Source organism: Arvicola amphibius, chromosome 6, assembly GCF_903992535.2.
Source record: "Arvicola amphibius chromosome 6, mArvAmp1.2, whole genome shotgun sequence".
Classification (NCBI taxonomy): Eukaryota; Metazoa; Chordata; class Mammalia; order Rodentia; family Cricetidae; genus Arvicola; species Arvicola amphibius.
Genome location: NC_052052.2, coordinates 60,764,692 through 60,788,774, shown reverse-complemented (window position 1 = coordinate 60,788,774; position 24,083 = coordinate 60,764,692). Strand labels below are relative to the sequence as shown.

The 24,083-nt window shown below is 40.6% G+C and overlaps 1 protein-coding gene across 1 annotated transcript in view; it reads left to right on the top strand.

The window, feature by feature from the left end:
- Sh3gl2 (SH3 domain containing GRB2 like 2, endophilin A1) overlaps window positions 1–24,083 on the top strand; it is a 45,454-nt gene that overhangs the window by 1,382 nt on the left and 19,989 nt on the right. The window contains exon 2 of the mRNA XM_038334657.1: window positions 8,835–8,907. Within this exon, the coding sequence (XP_038190585.1) occupies window positions 8,835–8,907 (73 nt within the window). The remainder of the gene's footprint in view (window positions 1–8,834; window positions 8,908–24,083) is intronic.

Here is a 24,083-nt window from a genome sequence, read left to right as displayed (position 1 = left end):
GACAGTTTCAGCCTGACCAGCCATTCTGCCTCAGTTTCAGGACAGGCTCCAAAGCTACAGAGAAACCCTGTCTTGAAAAACACAGAAACAAAAGGACAAAAAAGCAAAAGCGTTAGTCCTGACTTGCACATCTGCCCTGATTAAAGCTGATAAACTAGGTATCTGACTGTAATGCTAAGACAAGCCAGCGCTTTGTGTCTTAAATGAAACTAAAGAGCAAAGGAAATGTGGAGAATGGGGTTTAATCACTGCGCAGCTAATTAGATCTTTGGAGACTTATTTCGTTCTCTATGAAATCCATGCCAGTCGTACAGACTAATTAAAGTGAGACTAGCTTGCCAAGCATTTCACGTTAGGCAAATATCCACAGACTTCCTCAGAGTCTGAAGACAAAGTGCAGAATTTATGTCCCCTATTTCATCAAAAGACTCTGGCGAGTTTGTTTCCATTCTAGATACTCTTGTAATAATAAAGTAGACTTCTAACTGAAGAGCCTACCTGTGTTCCTGCATTTGTGTTTTCTCTATAAATTCATCTATTTGTATTTCAGCAAATATCCTTTTTAATTGAAATTCTCCAACTGAAGAGATTGAAATTGTTTAATCTATTGTACACATCCTTTGTCTTATCTGTGATTTCCTAAAGTGTGTACTCACCTTGTGCTGAGTGTATTGGGAGGCAGACTGTTTCTGCAGTCATTGAAGAAAGAGTACTTGCTGTGGATTTTGAATCTTAATAAGTTAGATACTCAGAAAAATCTCCTAAGTCAGTCTTTTCAAGCCTACCAAAGAATCACCATCTAACCTTTCGCAGTTGGGATTCTGTTCAACAAATGTTCGAGGTGGAGAAAGCTTTATTTAGTTGTACTCTCAGAGGTGCAATTAGTCAACAATATGAAATAAATTAGAGGTCTTTAGCAAGCAGCACTCCTGGGAGAGAGGTGGCCATTCCTAGAAGTTCTCTCTGATCTCAGCCTGATCTGCTCTGCTCCAGAGAAGCAGTGCCACCCCCGCCTGGCTCAGTCTTCAGTCTACCCTTCCCTAGCTGAGCTTGAGGCCTCTGGCTCTCTCCAGCAGAGCCTTGCCCTTAATCGTTGTGCTTTCTCTTAAGTGCCTTGCATGGAGTTGCTTTCATTTTAACTGTAAATGTTTTCATTGCTCATCAGTTTCATTCAATAGAGGCTAAATTTCTTTCTGTGATCCAGACATTTGGGGAGTTTCTTTATAAAGCTGCAGATTTTTGTTATTGCTGCCGTTAATCGAAGATTCTGGAATCTGAGGAACTTCTGGTTCCTTCTCTAATTTCCATCAGTTACTATAGTTATACTAAATGGGTGGAGGTTTTGATGAGCTGGTATGTAGTTGTCTTCATTAATTCACTTGAAAAAAATATGTAAATACCTCCATGTGCCAGACACTGTGCAAGGAATTGGAAACACAGAGGTTCATGAGACCCCAATCCCTGAAGGATCTTTCAATTTGGGTGGGGAAGAAAATGGGAATATAAATAGATATTAAATAGGACATAGTGCTTGGTGTCCTGGGAAGTATGTCCCATGAAAGACACCAGAGAGAGGACAAACACAGGTTTCTTAGAGCAGCAACAACTTCTAGAAGAGAGACTACTGAGCTGAATCTTCAACTCTTCTCTTATACTGCACACGAGTATCATACAAGATTCCCAGTCAAGGGGGTGAAATCTTTTTCTGCAACCTAAAAAGCATCTTGGAAAATTCTTTGTTCAAGTCACAAATTCTCTGGGGCTAGAAACATGGAAATAAACCCTTTAAATAAAAATAGAATTTCTAAAGGGTAACCTCAAGTTTTAAGAAAGGCAAGGTCTTGAGGGAGACTAGAAAAGCTGCCATTGCGATTGGGGGTGAGAGGGTGAGAACTGTTGGCAATGTGGAGAGAGCTGGTAGACGGTGGCCATGGTGGTTACCTCATGTCTCAGCTACTGCAGGAAGGGGGGTTTAGTCTCGTCCAATTCCTAGAGAAAGAACTAGGATTCCTGAATAGAAACCACCTGGCCCCCTTTGAGAGAGAGCGTCTGCTTACCAAAGCTGTGTTTTGAAAAGGCTACAGAAATCACCAAATTCCCTACCCGCTCACACTGAAACACAGGCTAAGCCCACAGTTCCCAGTTATGGGAGACAGGCTAGTCACTCCAGGAGTTTTGTAGCAAGTAATTTTCTACTAAGTATACACTTTAAAAAAGATACACTCTTGGTGTCCAGTGATGTGTCTGTCTCACATGGGAGAGAAGAGAGGAACGACGTGCAGACAGTATACTCAGAATGCCTTCTGTGAGTAGACTTGGGGTACACCATGATGCCAGGGTCTCCTTCATGGATTAGTAGTGAACAAGACAAGGGCTACTGGCCTAAGACATTCACTGGCTGTTGTAAGCTAAACGAGGGGCTTGAATCAAGAACAAGATGAGCTTCAAAGGCATCCTTCTGCTCTCCCTGACCTTCTCTGATGACAGCCTTCCTCTCAGTTATGTGTGTAGCGTGTATTTTCAAGCTATATTTGGTATGGGGTAATACCTAAGAAGATTAACAAAATTAAAATTAATATATTAGACTAACCAGAGCCTAAAACATCCTTCATTTTCAAGATATTATCTGCCTTTCTGAATATATGGTTCCTGCTTAAAGCAGGCGGTTTGGGGATGGCTGTTTATTCTCCCAGAGACAGTATGGAGATATTTAAAATACTGCTCTCGGATCAACCTGCCTTTCTGCCAGAAAGGCTTTCCCAGGTTGCAGCTTTCATCATCTCCCTGTGACTTATTTATTTAGCTGTTCTCTTTCAGCGCTTCTAGTGAGTATATGTATATTCTTAACTACAGTAATAGAATTAAAAACTTGAAAATATGTTGGTGTTTTATATGACGTTTTAAGTTCTTTGCCATAACCACTGGGAATTTTTCCTGATCTAAGTGGGCATTTAATTCATGTCATTATTATTGATTGCCAAACCCACAGACTACCTGTGCCACATATAAGCAGTTCTGCTTCTGGCACCTGACAATATGAAATAATGTTTTTCCTATTTCCATTGCTTTGTAAGAGATTCCATAGGTTCCATGTTTTCTATGTTCAGAAGATACTGATTTACTTTCTACAGAAGAGAACATTATTATATATTCATACATCTGTGTATGAAACAATAATCCCACTATGTCAGTTCACGACCTTTTAGTGTTCTGGTGTCTGATCCCTCCAGACTGGAAATAGCAACCTCATCCATAGATGAAGCATGGCATGCTCAATAAAGCTCGGGGGTCAGCACATTCTTTTAGGAAATCTTGGGCTGCAGAGTCTTTGCCCTCTGTGTTGTAACTCCTCTCTAGGGCTATTGAAGCCACCAAAAGGATTCACAGGCAATACTTATGTCAATGCCTGCAGCTATGTTAAAAGAAACAAACCAAAATTTAGAGGACACTGAAATTAGAACTTTTTATTATTTGTGCAGTAAAAAAGAAATGTTAACTTTTTTTAATCTTTTAAGGTGTGAAGATTTGTTTATGGTGTATTTCCAAACCTATCTACAGTAAAGAGATATTTAAGAAGATTAGTAAAATTAAAATGGATATACAGTAATCAGAACCTAATTCCTTCCTCATTTTTCAAATTATTAGTCATACTTTCTGAATACATATGATATCTGCTTTCACAACAAGACAGTTTGGAAACAGGCTGCTAACTCTCAGGCCACAGAGAAGGATGTCTTTGACTCTCATCCTGCCTTGTGGCTTACTGGCATAGTTTTGACCATTGGCCATAGTTTGGAAACCCCTTATTTAATTTGAAAATGCTGTTTCCTCTGTGAGTGGAGCATAGAAGTAGGCATTCCAAAACCACTATATACATGGGGGGTTCAAGGGACGACCTCCAGTGTCTGGCCACAGCTCCCACATCGTTTGTCTCCTATTCATAGCTGGGTGTCAGCCAACTTGTCTGGGAATGTAAGGCCCTTGTTTTAACTTCCATCTGCCAGTAGGACACATTGGGATCCAGAAGCTTGTGTTAGTGTATCTGGATGGTTATGGGGATCCAAACTCAGGCTGTCAAAAAACACTATACCGCAGTGAGCTGTCATCTCAAGAGAGCCATTTCTTAGTTTGTCTGTCCTGCTGGACTCATAGCTATATATTTCAAGACTGGTTAATGGGAAGGAATCTAATGTATTGAGAGTCGCTAGAACCTTGGTATTAAGAAGATGGAAACAGGAAGTTGGAGAGATGGCTCAGTGATGAAGAGCACTGACTGTTCTTACAGAGGACCTGGGCTCAATTCCCAGCACCCACATGGCAACCCACAGCTGTGACTCAAGTTCCAGGGATCTGACACCTTCACACCAATGCACGTAAGATTAAAAAAAAAAAAAAAGATGAAAAGCAAGCAAACAAAACCCCCAGAGATAGCCATAGTAAAATTCTTTTTAAAAAAATGATTGAAGAGTAAACAGACAAGAATCTGTGAAGCATATGCGTTTGTGATGCTTCCTTTAAAACAAAACCATATTTTACTTGGGTTTACAGTACCTAAATATGAACCTATGTTGTATACATTCACAATTCATTTCCTTTTAACAGCCTTCTCCAATATCCCCTGTGTTAGAAACAAAAATCAAAAAACCAAACAAAACAGCAACAACAAAATCCACTGCTGTAAGAAACACTCAAAAGCAATAGGTTAATTATTTTAACTCACAGTGGTTCTGATGTTCCATTCTAGGGTTAGCTGGCTCGTTGCTTTGGGATGAGTATTGATGCAGAACACCATGGCAACAGCAGCATGAGGCTTAAGGCGGCCGTTCAATGCATGATGGCTGGGATGCAGAGATGAGAACAGATACAGCCATCAAAGGCATAGTTTTAGCTAATTCCATTTGCCAAAGCAGGCCCTGCCTTCCACAGTTTTCACCAGCTCTCAGTACTCAGTTGTGAGCCCCTCGGTGAATTAATTCACCGTTCATAGCAGAGCCCTCATGACTCAGTCACCTTGTACTGTGTGGCTCCACTTGCTAGGGAACCAAGTCTTCAGTTCACAGACATTGGGAGGAGATGCTTCATATTCAAAGCGATATACTGTACTTTCCCAATCCCAGGCATGATTGACTAAAAATGGAAGCTAGGGAGAGCTCAAAAATAGAAGATATTTTAATTAAGAATATACCAGATGCTGGGCGGTGGTGGCGCATGCCTTTAATCTCAGCACTCGGGAGGCAGAAGCAGGTGGATCTCAGTGAGTTCGAGGCCAGCCTGGTCTACAAGAGCTAGTTCCAGGTCATGTTCCAAAGCTACAGAGAAACCCTGTCTCAAAAAAAAAAAATACACCAAAAGTCATTTTCTGATTAGGAGATTTTGACAATGTAAAAGCAAACAGGTGTATATCATAAGCTCAAAGTTAAATTGTGCTGTTCTTACATGGGGTTAAGCTCTTGCTAGTTTTAATAAATGATAAATCTCTTTGCCTATGCTACTAGATATAATGTAAAGAGAATATATATAGGCTGGATATTGCCCATTTAGGTATATGAATGGCTTTCCTAGCAGGACCCTAACAAGGTGTATTAAGGATTGTTGCCACTTGTGGTCTTTATTTGTCATTGTCTGATGCAATCAGTTTAGTCAGAATCTCGACGATAAAGAACAGAAGGTTTCTTCTTCTGAAAGATCTCTTTGGACTAGTGAACAGTCATTAGGCAATTCCATTCCATCTCTCTTTCCAGAAACTCCATAGATGGCCGTCGGGGAGGACTTTGCTTTCATAACCATGTTGCTAGTTATGTGAACCTGGGAAGTTCATTGTCCCTCTCTTAATCTATGAGTTGTACATTTTAAAGGTCAGGGATTGGGCTACTGTACTACTGATTTCTTACTCTTGTGTCCATTATCTCTATCAGATGATACCCCAGGAGGATTCAATAAAAAGTAAAGGGCCAGTGAAAAAATTTCTAAAGGCTATTCTGTGTTGTGCCTATGTCCTGAAAAGAAACCTCAGAAATAACCATATTGGAAGAAATTCTTTTCAAAAGTGATAAGTGCCTAAAATATATTCTGTACTGAAAGTGTAAAGTTTAATGTGAACCTACACAGCTTCTGTTCCAAATGCCTGTTCAAACTGTACAGAAGTTCATTGAGTTGTATAGACTGTGGGTTTGGTTAATTTTGGTATGTGATATTTTCATGCCAATTTTTATAATAAAGCTTAGAAAGTTAAGGAAAGTGAATTTCAAGTGAAGATTGTATTAGACTCCATCAAATAGTTCAATGGACCTTGTCTGGTATTGATAACAGAAGTGCTGGAGGCATCTGCATTAGTGAGCACAGAGTCCAGAAAATCTGTGTTTCAACTTCTTAAGAGACATTGGTCAGACCATTGGGAGCACAGATTTCTTTTTGTCTCCATTCCATTTTAATGTTGAATTCTACTCTGGGGATCAAACAGAAGACTCTTAATATTTTTGTTTCTAAGGTCTCTGGAGATCTGGGACTACTGGCTTCATCCCCCTGAATGGCTTCCCATATCTTTCTTGCTAATCCAACTATGGACAATGTACAGTAGGCATTGTTGCTGCAGCCTCTGTTGAGAAGGCAGAAGAGCTGGGAATAAAGGGCCTAGCAAGTCAGTATGGTAGTGTCACTTCTGCAGGGTCAGGTTCAGATATTTACCATACATGAGAGTCCCTTAAGTGTTGAGGACCGTCATGATTAACCAGAGGATATGGTGGCAGTTTTTTGTTCCTGACCCTGTTGGATTGTTCCTCTCAGGTCCCCAACCCCAATCATGGAAATAAAAAGTGCCTTTCATCTATGGTGTGGTATCTTCTGGAATTGGGGAGAAATATAACTTCATATCTTCTTGTGGGGACCTTTCATTTTTAGGGAAAACAGAACAGTTTGGAGCAAGCTTCTGAATCTCTCTGTATCTGTTTTCTCCTTCATATAACAGTGCTTAAATCTTTTGATTATTGGGAAGGATCTAGGGAAAGTTAGAAACATGTCAACCCCTAGCAGAAGATGACACTACAGTATCAAATGAACATTGGGTGGTTCAAGTCTCAAGTCTTCTAATGATTTCTTTCTTAGAAACCTTGATCCTTGGAGCCCATTTCCTCCTGGCAGGGCCCCAGAGGGCACCAGAGGGCACCAGATACATTTGGCATCTAGTTCCTCAGTCCCGGTCTGTTTTGTAGTCAGTAGGAGATTCTGTTTGAGCTCTCGTGTTCTCTGCACTTTCTGCATGTTTACTCTGTATACAACCTTGACCTCTTTCCACTGGCATCAACATTCCATGACTTGAGTCTAGGAAGCTGCCTGGCATTTTGATAAAACTGCCAGGTCCTCCATTTGCTGTTTTCCTCTCCAGGAGCCGCCACTCCATTAGCACCAAGCATCCAGGCCTCAAGTATCTTAAAATTTTGAGTCAGTCAAAAGGACAAGGGTATAGGGCTCACCAGCATACTAATGCATCCAAGAGAGAATAGCTGTAAAAGTTATTTTTTACCATTACCATTACAGGGCCACAAAGAAAATAATGTGGCTTTGTTTATCTTCCTAATCACAACTGCATGGTGAATTATGACTTTGGTGGAATAAGAAGTTATTAAGTATTGAAAAATCAAACAAGATAAGATGTTTTAATAGATACTGAATACCCGGGTGGTGGTGGCACACTCCTTTAATCCCAACACTCGGGAGAGAGGTAAGTGGATCTCTGTGAGTTCTAGGCCAGCCTGGTCTACAAGAGGTAGTTCCGGGATAGCAAGAGAGGTTACACAGAGAAACCTTGTCTCAAAAATCCAAAATCAAAATAAATAAATAAATAGATACAGTTTAGAAGAAAAAGAAATTTACTTCATACAAAACAGGTTTCACTATATACAGTGAGTTGTGGAGATCGGTTCAGAATCCTTACAGTCCTATAAAAAGTGACAAAAATATTCTCAATGGTAGAGAAGTCGGTTGACTCCTGTTAGTCTTCTCTGATATGAGTCAATGGCTTCATGGAGAAGAGAAAGTGGCTCTAACGATGTTCCCCTAACCCGACTGTGTGGAGAGTGCCAGGGTGGATTCTGGAGGAAATGCTGACCTTTCACTGTGTTTTGAGACAGGACTTTTAGTGTCAGAATTTGGTATTTAAAATTAACCAAATATTCAGGACCAACTAGGTGTGTTTACTGAGGACATTTATGCTCTGAGGATGTTGTCAGAATGTCCATAGGCAGTATAAGCAGAATTGAAGACATACTCTTTTTAAATTATTATTGTTGTTGTTCTGATTTTATTTATTATGCCCCCACCATGTTCATGATATATATGTGGGAGTGTGTATGTCACGGTATGATTGTGGAGGTCAGAAGACAGCTTTGTGGAGTTACTTCTCTCCTATGTTTGTGCGGATTCCATCAGAACTCCAGACTGGCTGATAAGCTCTATCCATTGAGCAACCTGGATGTCCCAGCATTGTTCATGAAAGAGAAACCTGTTGCCAAGTGTGGCCCATTTGTGGCATCTAGTAAAAGTTTGAAGGCAAAAGGTTTCTGACAAACTCTGTATTAATTTTGCTGAAAAGTAATGAAGTATGTTTTGAAGAAAATTTCTGGAAGTTACCAGTTTTCCTCTTGTGTGGCTCTGCTTTTCAACAGACAGTGCTCGACACCAAGTCACCTTTCCCTCCAGCTGCTCCTCATAGTGTCGCACCTGCTCCTGCAGGACTCCTCACTGCTTGCTTGCCCCACTGGGGTCCTATGTAGGCTTCAGAAAACTTTAGGCTTTAAAGCAAATGTGTACCATTTATCATATTTATATTTTCATTTCAGAAAGTGGATGTCACCAGCAGGGCTGTGATGGAAATAATGACTAAAACAATTGAATACCTTCAGCCCAATCCGGGTAAGTGTTGTCTTGCGCAGTTGGAGTTCCCACAGGTTAGCCTCTCACTGATTGACAGGTCGGATTTGGTAGGTTTCCCCTTCCTGTGAGGGAGGGTCCATTTTAAAGCTCATGTTAAAATGCCTGCAAAATAGGTGGTATTTTATCCAACTGTGGTGTCCTTAACAGTAAATGTGTACAGCTTGGGTGACACATCATGTCAGGGTAGCTATAACTTATTTTCAGCTGATCGTTAATTTTTCAAGAAATGGTAAGAAAGAGCATGAGACAGTTTAGGAATTGGTTGTGATGACTTCCAAACGATAAGGAAAAGAGTAAGCCAAATATTTTTGTGAAGTACAAGTAGTTTGTGCTTATATGGTATAGAGGGCTGTCCCTCCTCTTCTTGCACATCATAGGCCAGCATAAGTTCCTGCTAACCTCTTGCAGTATATCTGTAATGTGGGAAGTCCTTCCGTGTATGTGTTGCTTTTACTGATTAATGAACAAAGAAGCTGCTTGGGCCTACAGCAGGGCAGAATAGAGTTAGGTGGGAAAACTAAACTGAATGCTTTGAGAAAGTAGGCAGAGTCAGAGAGACACATGTCTGCTGGAGGAGAAAGATGCCTGCACACTGATACTGGTAAACCATGAGCCTCATGGTAAAATACAAAATAATAGCAATGGGTTAATTTAAGATGTAAGAGTTAGTTATAAGGAAGCCTAAGCTAATAAGCCAAGCAGTGTTTTGATTCAGTTTCTGGGTGTTTATTTTGGGGCTGGGAAGCTGGGAAATGAATGAGTAGCCTCTGCCTAGAGATCTGAGACAGGAATTATAGTAGACATAATGAGAGTCCCTAGAAGACAGAACCAGGTATGGCTGCTGCTATCTATCTCTGTGGTCCTAGGTAGAGCAGAGCACACTAGCCTCCATCATAAGCTTTCTTACATTGTATAGGCTTTAGTTCCTGACCCCAGCTACAACTTGAAGCAACACTAAATGCACTGCTGGGGAAATATGAGGATTTGGAAAGCTAGTGGCCCTTGAGTCTTGTTTCTTTGGGAATTTCACTTAAGGTTCTAGGTCTCCGGGAGTCCTTAAGATCCAGGCAATGATTTCAGTCTCAGTGGGTTCAGATGCAGGGTCTAAGTGGCAAAGGGGAACAAGAGAGTGTGGGGAAGAAGCAGAGAAGTGCTGAGGTGCTGAGGCTGCAGGCTCCCTCCTGAGTCGCGGCTGCTGACTGCGGCCTTCTTCTGATCTTTACTCACTACAGCAGCTCAGTTACTATCCCCAAAGTGAATCAGTGATGTAGAAATGATATTCTCTCTATTTTCCCTTAAGCCATATTAGAGATGAGATGATGTGATAGAGGAAACATAGAAGAAAATATGAAAGATACAGAAATGAGTTTAACTGATCATAGACCAGATAAGTTTTCAAGCTGATATGTAAGCAATGTTATGAATACCAAGAAGCCAAGTTTCATGTCGCTGCCTACCTTCTAGTGTTTATATTCCACAGAGGTACAAAGATCTCATAGACGCACACACATTTATTCAAACAATGGTACTAGGTCAAGTCTTGAAATGATAGCTGCTCACCTCACCTTGCTTTACCATAGTGATGGTTTTATAGAATCAAGAAATGTACCTATTTTCTTTGCAGAAATCCTTAACCCCATGTTTCCTTCATCTTCATGTGTGAATTACATTGGTAACTAACTGTTGTGGGACATGGTGTCAGGATGGAGAGGAGAAAGATGGTATTTATCAAGGCCTATTGCAGCTTCAGTACAGTACCAATTACATACAGTCTCATCTTAAAACATATCTTACTTTATTTTTGACAGTTCCATACATGTATATATTATGTTTTTATCATATTCAGTTAGTTTCTCTCTTCTTTTTCCCTCCCCTCACAGATACTTTTCTACTTCCCGACTAATCCCCCTCCTACTTCCACGTCTTTGTTTGTGTGATCCTGTGAGTGTATTAGGGTTGCTTACCAACCTGGGTGAGGGTTCTCTGCAGCAGCACAAGCAATTTATGAATGGCCTATACCCTAGAAGATGAGTCCCTCTCTCTCCAAGAGGCTATTAACTGCCTCTAAATCATTGAGGGGAGGTGGAGCCTGATGCATTATTTCCTCCCCATTCATAAGGGAATATGGAGAGGCTTAATCTTGTAGAGAATCACACCTCCTGTGGGTTGAGTGAAAGATTCACATCATGCCCTAAACACTGTATCCCATAATGCTCCTCTCTTCCTTCAATTCTTATATTCTTTCTACTTTTTCTACTACACTGTTCCCTAAGTGTTGAGAGACTATGGAGTAGATATCTCATTTTGTGTTGAGCACTCAATATCTTATTCTCTCAAACTTTACCAGTTGTGAGTTTGGTAGCATGGAAGTTTCTGTCCCGCCTGGTCACACCATTGTATACTCCCAAAGAAACATAGAGGCTTATATTAGTTATAAACTATTTTACCTGTTAGCTCAGGCTTAATATTAACTAGCTCTTACAATTTAAGTTAACCCATAATTCTTGTTTATGTTTTGCCATATGACTTGGTACCTTTTATCAGTGAGGCATTCTCATCTTGCTTCCTCTGTGTCTGGGTGGTGACTTCAGACTGAGCCTGTCCTCTTCTCAGATTTCTCCTAGTCTGGTCTCCCTGCCTATACTTCCTTCCTGGCCACTGGCCAATCAACGTTTTATTAAACCAATAAAAGTAACAAATCTTTACAGAAAACAAGAGTATTATCACACCGCATTCTGCAATAGCTGCTATCTATCTACTATAGAAGTAGCTTCTCTGACCAAAGCTGACAGTAGCACTAATCTGTGGGCAAAAATGAAATATTTAGAAAAATATTTGAGGAACAGCATGGCCATTTAGCAAAGTAACTGTTTTAGGCTACCCGTGAGGCCTGTGTCCTCCCTATCCTGGGCTTTTTGAATTAAATTGGAGGCAGGCATGCTTTTTCTCCCTTGAAGTGAGCCTCAAAATCAAGAAGAGATGAGGGCCCCATAAAAGACATGCCACGGTTGCACTAAGGCACGTCTTGCTTGGTTATTGCAGGATCCACAGCTGAGTAAGACAGTTGATAGTTTTCCTATAGCAGCAGGTAAAGAACCTGCTGGTGATAGGAGGGCTAGCTAGCATGGAGGAACCTTCCAGCTCAGTTCAGGTCTGTTTCTCTACGTCCTCCTATCTGAGGGTGTGGTATCTTCAAGAAAATGATCTCTCCATATGGATCATCTGTTTCCTTGCTATGGTAAATGGAGCAACAGTGAACATGATGACGAGGCCATCTGTGGAACCTCTGCCCTGACTCCCATAGTGCTTGCACTAGTTTCTACTCCTGCTGTGGACGAGTAAGGGTTCCCATTGCGTTCTCCACACTCATCATTTGTTCTGTCACGAGAACGACTTTCTGACTGGATTAAAATGAAATCTCAAGGGAGTTTTAGTTTTCATTTCTCTGATGACTAGCAATTTTAACGTAGATCTCGAACACTTTCAAAAAAATATTTATTTGCCATTTGTAACATCGTCTGAGATCTCTCTGTTCAGTTCCATAGCTGTGTTTTCAACTGGAGTGTTTGTTTTTTTATTGCATGTTTTTTTTTTTGAGTTCTTTGTGATCTGGGTATTAATTCTCTATTAAATGTACAGCGGTCAAAGATCATGTCCCATCCTGTAGGCTGTATCTTTATAGTTGTTTCCTGACTTCATGAGGTCCTATTTATCAGCTATTGGCCTTATTTCCTTAGCATTTAGGTCCTATCCTGAGACCTTACTTATTCCCTTATGATGATGTTTTCCCTATTTTTACCTCTAGCCATTTCAGGCATTTCAATATTACCTTAAGGTCTTCCTTCTGCTTGGGGTTGATTTTTGGAGAGGTGAAAGATAGGACCTAGATAATTTTTCTGTATGGAGATACCCAGGTTCCCAGCACCATCTCTTGAAGAGGCCACCTTTCTTCAATGAATATTTTTAGTGGCTTTGTAAAAAATCAAGTAGCTATAATTGCTTGGGTTCAAAACTGAATGCTCTGTTGTAGTCTACTGATATCTTTTGCGCCAGTACCCCACTGTTTTCCATCCATGGTTCTGAACTATAACTTGATATGAGGTATAGTGAAACCTCTAGCCTTACTATTCCCCCACTCTGCTCAGGATTACTTTGGATGTCTGTGCTTCCAGATGAATTTTAATGTTTTTTCTATTTATGTGAGGAATAGCATTAGAATTTTGATGGGGATTATGTTGAATATATAGATTGTGTTTGTTAAGATAGCCATTTTTATAATGTTGATTCTTCCAATATGAGTGTGGGATATATTTGCATATTCAAGTGTCTCCTTTAATTTTTTTCCAGTATTTTAATGTTTCAAAGGCCTTTCACTTCTTTGGTTGGGGTCATTCAATTTTTGTATATATGGAATTTATCAATCAGATGGTTTCCTCTATTTCTTCCTCAGCATGTTGGATATTGGTATATGGAAAGGCTACTGATTTTTGAATGTTAATCTTGCATATTGCCAGTATGTTGTAAGTGTTGATCAATTCTAGAAGTTTTCTAGTGGAATCTTTATGGTATGATGTATCTACAAATAAGAATAATTTCTTTTCCCTTTCCTTGTATGTTTTCTTTTAAATTGCTTCTCTTGTGTTATTGTTCTTGCTAAGGCTTCCAGTACTATAGTGAATGAGTATAGACAAAGTGGACAGACAGCCTTGTCTTGTTCTTGATTTTAGTGGAAATGCTTTGAGTTTTTCCCTATGTAATATAATTTTGCCTATAATTTTGTCACACATTGCCTTATTGTATTCAGATATGCCCCCTCTGTTACCATTTTCTTTGTAACTTTATCATGAAAAAATGTTGGATCTTGTGAAAGGCCTTTTCTACATCTATGTGATGATCATATAATTTATATCCTTAGACCCATTTATATAATTTATTACATTTACTGAGTTTTATAAGTTAAAATGATCATAGATCACAGTGAATGATATTTATGTGTGTTCTTAAATCCAGTTATTTAGTTTTCAGATATTACACACCCCATGTGTATATATGTGTGTGTTTATATTGACTTTATACTTGTTTTGTAAAAGAATAATAAATAAAGAGAGGGGGAGTTACTTCTATCTCTGTTTTGTGGAATAATTTGAGAAGCATTGTGGTAGCTTTCTTTTAAAGATCTGGTTCACCATTGTACCCTTCTAGGCCTAGATCTTTTTCAGTTGGACATTTTTTCATTCTTTCTTCTCTTCTCTCTTGTTTGTTATACTACTAGATGTGTTTAAATTATTTAGTTCATCTTGATTTAACTTTGGTAGGGTATGTGTATATAGAAATTCATGTATTTCTTTTACTTTCAATCTCATGAAATACATGCTTTAAGGTCTGTTCCAATAACCTTATGAATTTCATTGGTATGTATAATAATTTTTCTTTTAACAGCAATTTTCCTAATATAAAAATAAAATATAATCAATTCATAGTTTAAAATGTATTAAAAATACATGGCTCAGTGATTGTGTAATCTTCATGCCAGCCTGATAGCCTCGTTCAGACTCTTCTGAACACACAGAAGTCCAGATGCAGTATTGTACCCCTAGAATTGCAGCATGTCCATATCAGGAGCTGGGGAGCAGAGGCAGCAAAATTCCCAGACCTTGAGGGCCACTTTGACTGGTATATGAAGAACCAAATGAGAGAAACCCTGTCTCAAATCTCAAACAAGATGAAGAAGATGAACTGACACCTACCTGAGGTTGTCCTCAGCCCTCCACTTACATACTGTAGAACACCTGTGTCTGCACTAATACACTCACCAAGAACATACACGTCATATGCTCTGTAGTGGTTTGGAAGGAAATGGCTTCCAAAGGAATCAGCACTATTAGAAGGTATGGCCTTGTTGGAGTAGGTGTGGCCTTGTTGAAGGAAGTATGTGTCACTTTGAGGTCTCATATATGCTCAAGATACTGCCCACTGTCTCAGCGTTCACTTCCTGTTGCTTTTAGATCAAGATGTAAGGACTCTCAGGTCCAGCATCATTTCTTCTGGCATGCCGCCTTGCTTTCTGCCATAGCAATAATGGACTAAATTTCTGAAATGTAAGCAAGCCACTAAATTAAATATTTTCCTTTATAAGAGTTGCCATAGTCATGGTGTCTCTTCACAACAACAGAAACCCTAACTAAGACATACATAGCATGTTCACACACACACACACACACACACACACACACACACACTGTAATGCAGATTTTTAGTAAAGACCCATCACTATTTTCCTTAATTTCAGTGAAATTATAGTATGTTGCAGGTAGGTATGTTGAGCTGACCATTACCTTTTCACAAACTCACATAGGTTTTATAATGTGAGCTTACTTGGAAATATTATTTTTGGAGGGATTTTCAGATGAATTAACTCTAAATTTAAGAGTGAGCCCTGAACCCAGTACTAGCCTCCTTAACAGAAAAAAAAAGACACTGGGAAACACAGGGACGTGAACAAGTGAATACTAAACATTGGAATTGTGCTGTCAGAAGCCAGAAAGTTCCAGGAGCCACACCATGCAGAAGAGGTGAGGGTCTCCCATAAAGCTTTCACAGGGAACCAACCCTCTCAACAATTTGAGTTCAGATCTCTGTCATCCTGTTGTAAGAGAATAAATCCCACACTTTGAAGCCAATCAATTCTGTGGCGAATTGCAATAGTAGTGCCAGAATGTGATATTGCTGGGTAGGCTTGATTACCCCCTGCACAGAAAAACAAAATAAAAGTTAGGCCAAGGTGTTTAAGAAATGACCAGGTATCTTAGTTACTGTTGTATTGCTCTGAAGAGACAAGTCTGACGTTGACCAAGACAACTCATAAAAGATAGCATTTAATTGGAAGCTTGCTTATAGTTTCAGAGGGTTAGTCCATGATCATAATGGGAGGAAGCAGACAGGCATGGCACTGGAGCAGTAGCTGAGAGCTTTACATCTTAATCTGGAAACAGCAGGCAGAGGAAGAGGGAGAGGGAGAGGGAGAGGGAGAGGGAGAGGGAGAGGGAGAGGGAGAGGGAGACAGAGAGAGAGAGAAGACTGGGTCTGGCCTAGCCCTTTGAAACCTCAAAGCCCACCCCTAACAACCACTAATAACACACTTCCTTCAGTAAGGCCACATCTACTCCAACAAATCCACACCTCCTACTCCTTCTAGTTTTTCTCAAGCAGTTCTACTTTTTGGTAATGGAGAACCTCCAAATATATGAGCCTGTATGGTCCTTTCCTATTCAAACCACCACACTAGCTCACATATCTAGGATACATTTATCCAGAATGGAAACCCAGGTCTGACTGCCTCCCAAGCCCATGGCCATTCATACATGATTCTGCCTCTGAGAAGGATGCTATACTTCATTTGGGTGCAGGAAGTCCTTTGCTTTTAGTGTATGTATCATGGGAATTCAGGAAAGAAATAGCTTGTGGGATTGTGTTGTTTTGTTGTTTTGATGATAGATCAAAAGAGGTAATTGGAGCAAATGAAATTTTTAGAAACACATCATAATAATGTTGATATTTGTCATTGTAATTATTTTATGACTCTGAGAATTGAATGGACAAATGCCACCTAGAAAAGAAACTCAGGCAAATTCACATTTTCTCCAGAAAAGGAGTTATTTATGAGTAGATAACATAAAAATGCAAATAAATGTCAAACAAAATTAGATGTAATAATTCTATATAATTTAAACAATTAATATTGATAACATGACAGAGAGGGTTTTCTTTCTCTGATATTTTTATCCTGGAAACAGGCATCACACGAGTTCCTAAAAGGTAGCTAGTTATCATAAGTTGATAACTGAAAGCCAGCTGGTTGTCCTCGGGAAGGAGACACAGGAGTTTAACCAATACCCAGAGTACTCAGTGCTTTTGCATAGCAAAACAGAGAGAATCCCCAACTTGTCTATATCTGGTCCCTACTCGGCCTCGTAGGAACTAAAGCTGGACTAAGGAGTTTGGACATTGGAACCGAGTGTACACGATCTGGCTTGAGTTAGGTGAGGATTGTGACTGGTGCCGAGGAACAGATTCTTACAGACAGGATAATGGGATCTTGGGAAGCTCCACTCCGCAGGTATTTAAAGAGCACCCCTCTCAGAGCACCAGCCTCCCTGTCGCTTTCACACCTCACAGTTCGAGACTCTTAGAACATTTATAGCCTTTAAACCCAGTTCTTATAGAAAAGGCTATGAAGGAGAGCTTGTTCGATTTAGGAATTTATGAAGATACTTTATGAAGGTCCTTCTTCATCCCTGACCTCCAACAGAGTGGCATTTGAAAATGGCAAATCTGATCCTGTTGTGTTACATAAAACATTAAATTGTTTCTCATGCTTTTAGAATTAATCTGGCTTATAAGACTCCCCACCCAGCCCAGCTGAACTGTCCATTCCCTTTCGTCATGCTCTCCCATCCAGCTGAACCGTCCATTCCCCGCCATCATGCCCAGTGACAGCTCTTTCAGGTCCTGTACCTATCTCACTCCGGCTGCATTCTCTGGGCTCATGGCAGGCACGGGCAGCCAGTCGGCTCTTGGAAGTGACAATGTGAGTTATGAAGCATAGCTGGCTGGTGAATTACAGCCTCTCCACAAGGGACAGGTGGAAGAAGTCTTTCTCTTCCTCAGATTATCAGCCCCACAGATAAACACAGCATGTATCACCTGCATTTTCTCTTTATGTAAACATCAGTTCTAGAATACGGGTGGGCAAAACAAAAGTTTGATAAAGATTTGATAGTTAACTCCTTGGTTTGTGTACTGCAGGGTTTTCTTTCCTTTCGATAAAGAAATGAACAATCAGATTCCCATCAAGACAGTTTTAGATATCTTAATCTCCTGAAAATTCCCTTCTTACTGATTCACTGGCGGTGTCCCCTCTACTAGGTGGACAGCTGTGGCCAGATGACAGCATGGGGTCTCTCTAGGCTTGCCATAATTTCCGTGCCAGAGGCCTTTTCAGTTTTCATGGAGCAGTTGCTCTGACCCGAATGTTATAATACAATATAAATTTCCAAGCTCCTCGGGGGAAGAAGCAGCTCACGCATGGGAATTATTATGCAGAGCAGACACTTGCTGTTCTGCAGAGGAGCTTTCCCTGATGCATGTGTGCTGTTTATGCAGCGTGCTTGAAATCCGAGGTATTAAGTTGGGGGTGTTGGATTTCTGTTGAGTTGTTTTTTTAAAAAAAAATAATTTCATTTCTCACTTATGGAATATTACCTGTGGGAGTAAAAGCATGCTGCATGAATTTTTAAATGCTTCATTAATCCATGGGATAATTTTATATTAAAATTGTATTTCTTCCCACGGGCTGTTCTTTTAGTCTTCTCCTTCCAAAGATGAATAATTAATAAATATTAAATCATGATAATCAGGTATTTGTTGGTAGTGGAACTGAGCATGAATTACATGTCATTTGGCACCCATTTAACTGAATGGTTGGTTGGACAGCACATTAATTTTCTGTTGGGCAGGAGGGCCTGATCCTTCACATCTTTGCCCTCTGTGTGTCCATATGTGTGTATTTACTCATAGACAGAGATTTTACTTTCCTAACTCTTGACACTGAGAAGTGATTCAAAACATATGAAGGATAGATTCCCCTCTACAATTATGAGAAAGTGTTGAATTTCAGAGGAATAATTCTTCTGAGAATAAACACAATAATGAAAAAACATATCTGGAGATGGGCAGTATATTATATTTATTTATTGAAAAGACTAGATGGCTTTCCTCATTTTACAGAATCGTTTGGAAATATATTGCAAGTTGCTAATTGTCTAGTCATCCTTTCTGGCAGCTAACTGACCCTAACTGACCCAGAACAAACATCATTAAAGTAGACAAGTTTGGGGATTCTATCTGTTACAGAAACTTTGATGCTGTAAATGTGTACTGTGTGGAGTTTCCCCAGCCATCACTCTTGGGGGTTGTTGGACCACTCCCTACTATTGATTTTAGCTCCCCCTTACCTTAGAGTATAGAACAGCTAAGGTAGACTGGAGTGCCTGTTACTGCATTCAGCTTAGGAAGTGTCCTCAACGCTGATGAGATAAAAAGACAGCCCGTCCTGTGCTGAGGCTGGAGATTCTCCTGTGTTTGGAGACACGAGGCAGAGTCTGAGAGAAGTTCAGTCTCAGGCCGTCCCCCACCAGTGTCATATCACCAAATGCCACTCTTTCCTCTAAAAAGCCACTTAAGCGAAGACTCCTAATGTTAGTAAAGTGATGCTTGTGTGTGTTTTTTAAAAATTGTACCAAGTATTTTATGCTCTTGGGGAGCAATTGCTTGCTTTCCCAGGGCATGCTGTGAGATCTTTGTTGGCTCCTTGCAGCATCTCGTCCTGAGGTGGGAAATATTTGCTGTTCGTGTCACGAGTTCCTACAGCTGCTGGGTGTACCACAGCACAGTGTCTTAAAATACCACCCCGCTGCTTCCCACGCAGGGCTAGAAGAGCACTGTCACCTCAGAGAGTGGCGTTACATAAATGCAGTTGTTGGGTCGAAAGGAGCAGGTTCCAGCACTTGAGTGGCCTCCTTAAACAAGATGCAAGCAGACCTCTTCTCTCTCCTCAGTTCTGCACAGCATGTGATCACTAAAGTAACCGCCCACAGCCAGGAGCTTCACCTAAGCCTTCCCCGCTGTCTGTGTCTTTGTAGCTATTCACTCCTCATGGGTGTGCAAACTGAGGGCAATGAACGCCACACTCACAGTTCTGGGAGCATCAGAGGGGCGATGTTTAGAATCATAGGTGTGAGCAATTCTTCCATATGGTTGTTGCGTATTACCATCACGAAACATGTGCAAAGCCTACTATTCATTACAGAGATTTGATTCAGTGTATGGAACCTAGGTGTAATTGTGTGAATTGCATATTTATACTCATGATTCCATTGTAATAATCCTTATATTAGACTTTACAAATTTAATTAAAAGAATTCAAAATTAAGGTACTGGAGAGATGGCTCAATGGTTAAGAGAGTCTACTGCTCTTATGGAAGATATGGGTCCAGGTCTCAGCAGCCAGTGGCAGCTCACAACTGTGTAACTCCAGTTCAAGAGATCCGATGCCCTCTTCTGGCAACCAAGGGCACCAAACACATACATTGCATAGACTTAGTACACGCAAAACAAAACACTCATGCATACACATAACAATGAAAATGAATAAAGCTCTAAATAACATCAATTCAAAATTAAGGACTTTTGTTGTGGTAAAATGCAGATGACCTAACTCATCTTAATTAAATTTAAGCATACATTTCAGTAAAGTCATCACCGTGGTCTACCCCCATAACCCCTTTCATGTGGGAAAATAAAAATATTCCCATTGAATAATAACTCCCCGTTCTCTGACAACTGTCATTCTACATCCTGGTGCTGTAACTTCATGTGCCCTTAAGAGCCCGTGGGACTGAATTCATGTAGTTTCTTCCTGTTTGCTACTCGCTCATTTTGCTTATGATGTCTTCAAGGATTATTCATGTTATAGCATGTGTAAGATTCTCTGCCTTTTTGAGGTTGAATAATATTCCACAGGAAACAGAAAAGGTTTGTGTTCTAGGAGTAGATTCCATTTGGTCTGGTGGATAATCCTTTGGATGCCTGCTGGGCTGGGATTGCGAGAATTTTGTTGCTAATTTTTATATTAGATTTCCTGATACTACAGGATCATAATGCTAGTATCTGTAGCATTCTTGTGTTTGTCAGGATTCTGGATTCTCAGAGCATGAACTAAGTAGTACTTCTCCCTCTTTAGTCTCTTAGAGCTTTTCCTGGTGGATTGCTGTTAGGTTTTTACAGGTGAAACCATCATGAACCCGTCATGTTTCTCTATTTCTCTATAAAAACAGACAAAGAAAACCTGTCTGATTTTTGCTATTGCAAGGATTAAAAAGATGTTATATGTGAACTGTGTACAGCAGATGTTAAGTATTTTTCTGACCAACAAGCCTCTCCACTGACTCAGTAATCCAAACCAAACCAGATCAGACCGAATTAGAAAAGGCCCAGGTTTAATGGATGCCAGCACTCCCGGGCAGCCCCCAGGAAAACATGGAGAGGGGAAAGGAGAACCAGAACAACCACGTGTTCGTTCTCTGGGGGGCAGTTTAAATAGCCTATGAGAGTGGTCTTGACCCTCCCTGGAGAGGGTCACCATTTTGGTGGGCTTTCTTGGAGGTAGAGTCTGGACTGTGGCCACTCCCAGGGGAGCCAATCATTCCAGGGGTCTGGGGTGATGCTTCCAACCAAACAGTAGGTACCTCTGAATTATAGCCACAGAATGAAATGTGTTTCTGATGTTCAGCTTTTAGAAGATACTTTAAAGATATTTCTGTGTCTGTAGTATAGACAGTAGCATTGATGAATAGCCCTACAGTCTGTCAACACAGTCTTGCTAAAGATCTCTCCTCTGTTGAGCAATGATGTTTGGCTTTTGTGAGGAAGAGCTGGAGAAGAAAAGCATCAGTACAGGCTATGGAAATGTCTAGAAAATGTGTTCTACCTCCTTCTTCTTCCCCAGTAGATGGCTAAGTCTATCATGTTTCTCCTAACAATCAGAACATGAAGATGCATCTCAGGAAATGAGTTGGCCACCTGCTCTGACCTAGTGTATCTCTGATGCTCATAAACATGAGCCAAGGGCAAAGACTCTTAGTCCTTGCTGTGGCAGATGCCTTGTCAATATGTTTTTACTCAATATCACAGTGGATAAAAGGAAGTCAATCTTGAGAACAAGTGTAAACCTGGCTATAAATTTTAGATACTTTGTTATTTTTTCTATTTTAAAAAGTGTGCTTATTACCAGCATGCTGACCTTTGAGATTCAAGAACAATATATCCTTATTCCACAGTATTCTCAGAGATTTCACAATTATGGTATTTTAAACATACTTCTAAAAATCTTCATATTCTATAAATTAATAGCTATTTAAGAATAAGATGAACTAAGCACTAAGTAGTGCTTATAACAAACTACATGCTACAGGAATGTTAAATGAAAAAAATTTTAAATGAATCTCCTGGTATGGAACAGCCCTCCCATGGAGTCACAGGTGGACACTGCCCACTTTTGCATTGAGAGTGTGTTGTCCACTGAGGGAGTGTTCAGAAGATCTAAACAGAGCACACTATTAATGTGAATTCACTTGTATGCATTTTCCCTTCTTAATTTCTCTCTCTTGATCTCACTCCTAAATGTTCTCCTATACCCACACATACATGTTCAGTTATATACATGTATGTATTATAGGCTAGGATCCACATATCAGGGACAACATGCTTCTCCCCCCACCTCAAGACTGGGTGAACTTTAATTTGTATTATACATTCTAAGTATATCCGCTTTTCTGAAAGTTTTGTGATTTTTCTTTCTTTAGGGTTAAAGAAAGAAATCTTTCTTATTCTATTTTATATCTTTCCTAGGTTTTCATATTCCAGTCACCTGTTGATGGACACCCCGGTTGTTTCCATTTCCTAGCTGTAGTGAACAGAGCAGCAAAAGCATGGGGTGCGTGCGTCTCTGCAGCAGAATGTGCAGTTCTTTGTGCAGGACTAAAACAGCTGGCTTGTTTCCGTGGTGGCTCTTCAGTTCAACTGACTAGCACACCTGTGCACATCTGTGTTGTCCATGGACACATTTCTGGGGGAAGCATCCAAAGAGGCGGTGTCACAGAACTGTGTTCAGATGTAGTGAATATTGGCACATTCGTATCCAAATTTGCTCTTCCCCCAGAGCGGTACCTGAGCGTTCTGCTCAGGAACCTGGAGTTCCTGGAGCATCTGTTTCTTATGCTTAGCTGGTTTCTGCAGATCATCAGGATGGATTTTCTAACTCTGCCTTTTTAAGTTCACTTTCCAGAAATGCATCTGAGTAGCACTTGCTTCAGGAGCCTCCCAGCCTTGCTGTTTTGGAGACTGTGTTCTTCTCTATGGCGTAAATGCCTTACAGTGTGGGCCACTTCCTGCCTCGCGTCTTTGAGGGACTGTCTGACAGTAGATGACAAGCTTCTTGAGAGCAGGCCTCACTAGCACAGCTGCCCTCACAGAATAGGTGCCTAACAAATACTCTGTCATTTATCATTACAGGGGAATCCTTCAAAGTATTCGATTTTTGGTAAACAACCAATCTAGCGGTGAAATTCCAAACTTTACTATACAGGAGATGCACAAATCCTTCCTGTGTGATCTCCAAAATGACTGAATGACTGATTTATTTGGTGCATGTCAGAGAAAGGGTGCTGCTCTGTGCCCAGGCTGCCCTCGATCCCTGTGTAGTCAGCTGGCCTCTGATTCACCCAGCCTGCAGGTCTCAGCCTCCAGAGCAGTGATTCTCAACCGTCCTAATGCTGTGACCCTTTAACTCAGTGCCTCATGTTGTGGTGGTCTCCAGCCATAAATTATTTGTGTTGCTACTTCATAACTGTAATTTTACTACTGTAATAAATCATAACATAAATATTTTTAGAAGTAGAAGTTTGTCATAAGGGTCACAGGGTGAGAACAACTGCCCTTGAGTGTCCACACTACTGAGCTACCACTTTAAATTGATCTGTGGTCTTGGTTCTTTTTATCAAGGACTCATAATTCAGCTTGTGGACTGTCTGCGTTGTTGGGGGAAATGGGAGTTTGTTTCCTGATTCACAAAGATGGCCCAGTTTTTGTCATTAAGCTGATTTTGATAGTGTGCCTCAAAAGTGGTGCTTCCTAGGGATGTGTGGGTGACTGCCTCCCTTGTGGACAACTGAGCAGGAAGGATGTGGGATTCTACATCCTAACTGTGGTTAGGAAGGAAGTCCTAAGACCGAGGCATGGCAACTGTGGGCCCTAATGCCCATGAGGGAAATGCCAGCCAGGCCACCCATGGTGCTCCTGATCTCCAGCCAGCTGCCCATCAGAGCAAGCACCGCAGGGAGTCGAGTCTATCATCCTCATGCTCCATTTCTCAGCACAGAGGGAAGCTGGAGGACATTTGAAAAGGGAGGCTTCTAAATAAAGCAGTCAGAGGAACATTTGAAACTTCAGTGAAGTAATTTAACCCACAGAGAGAAGAAAACACCCTTGTCCCCTCCCCTCACCCCTCCAACCAATGACCACCTTCCTGCTGTCCTATT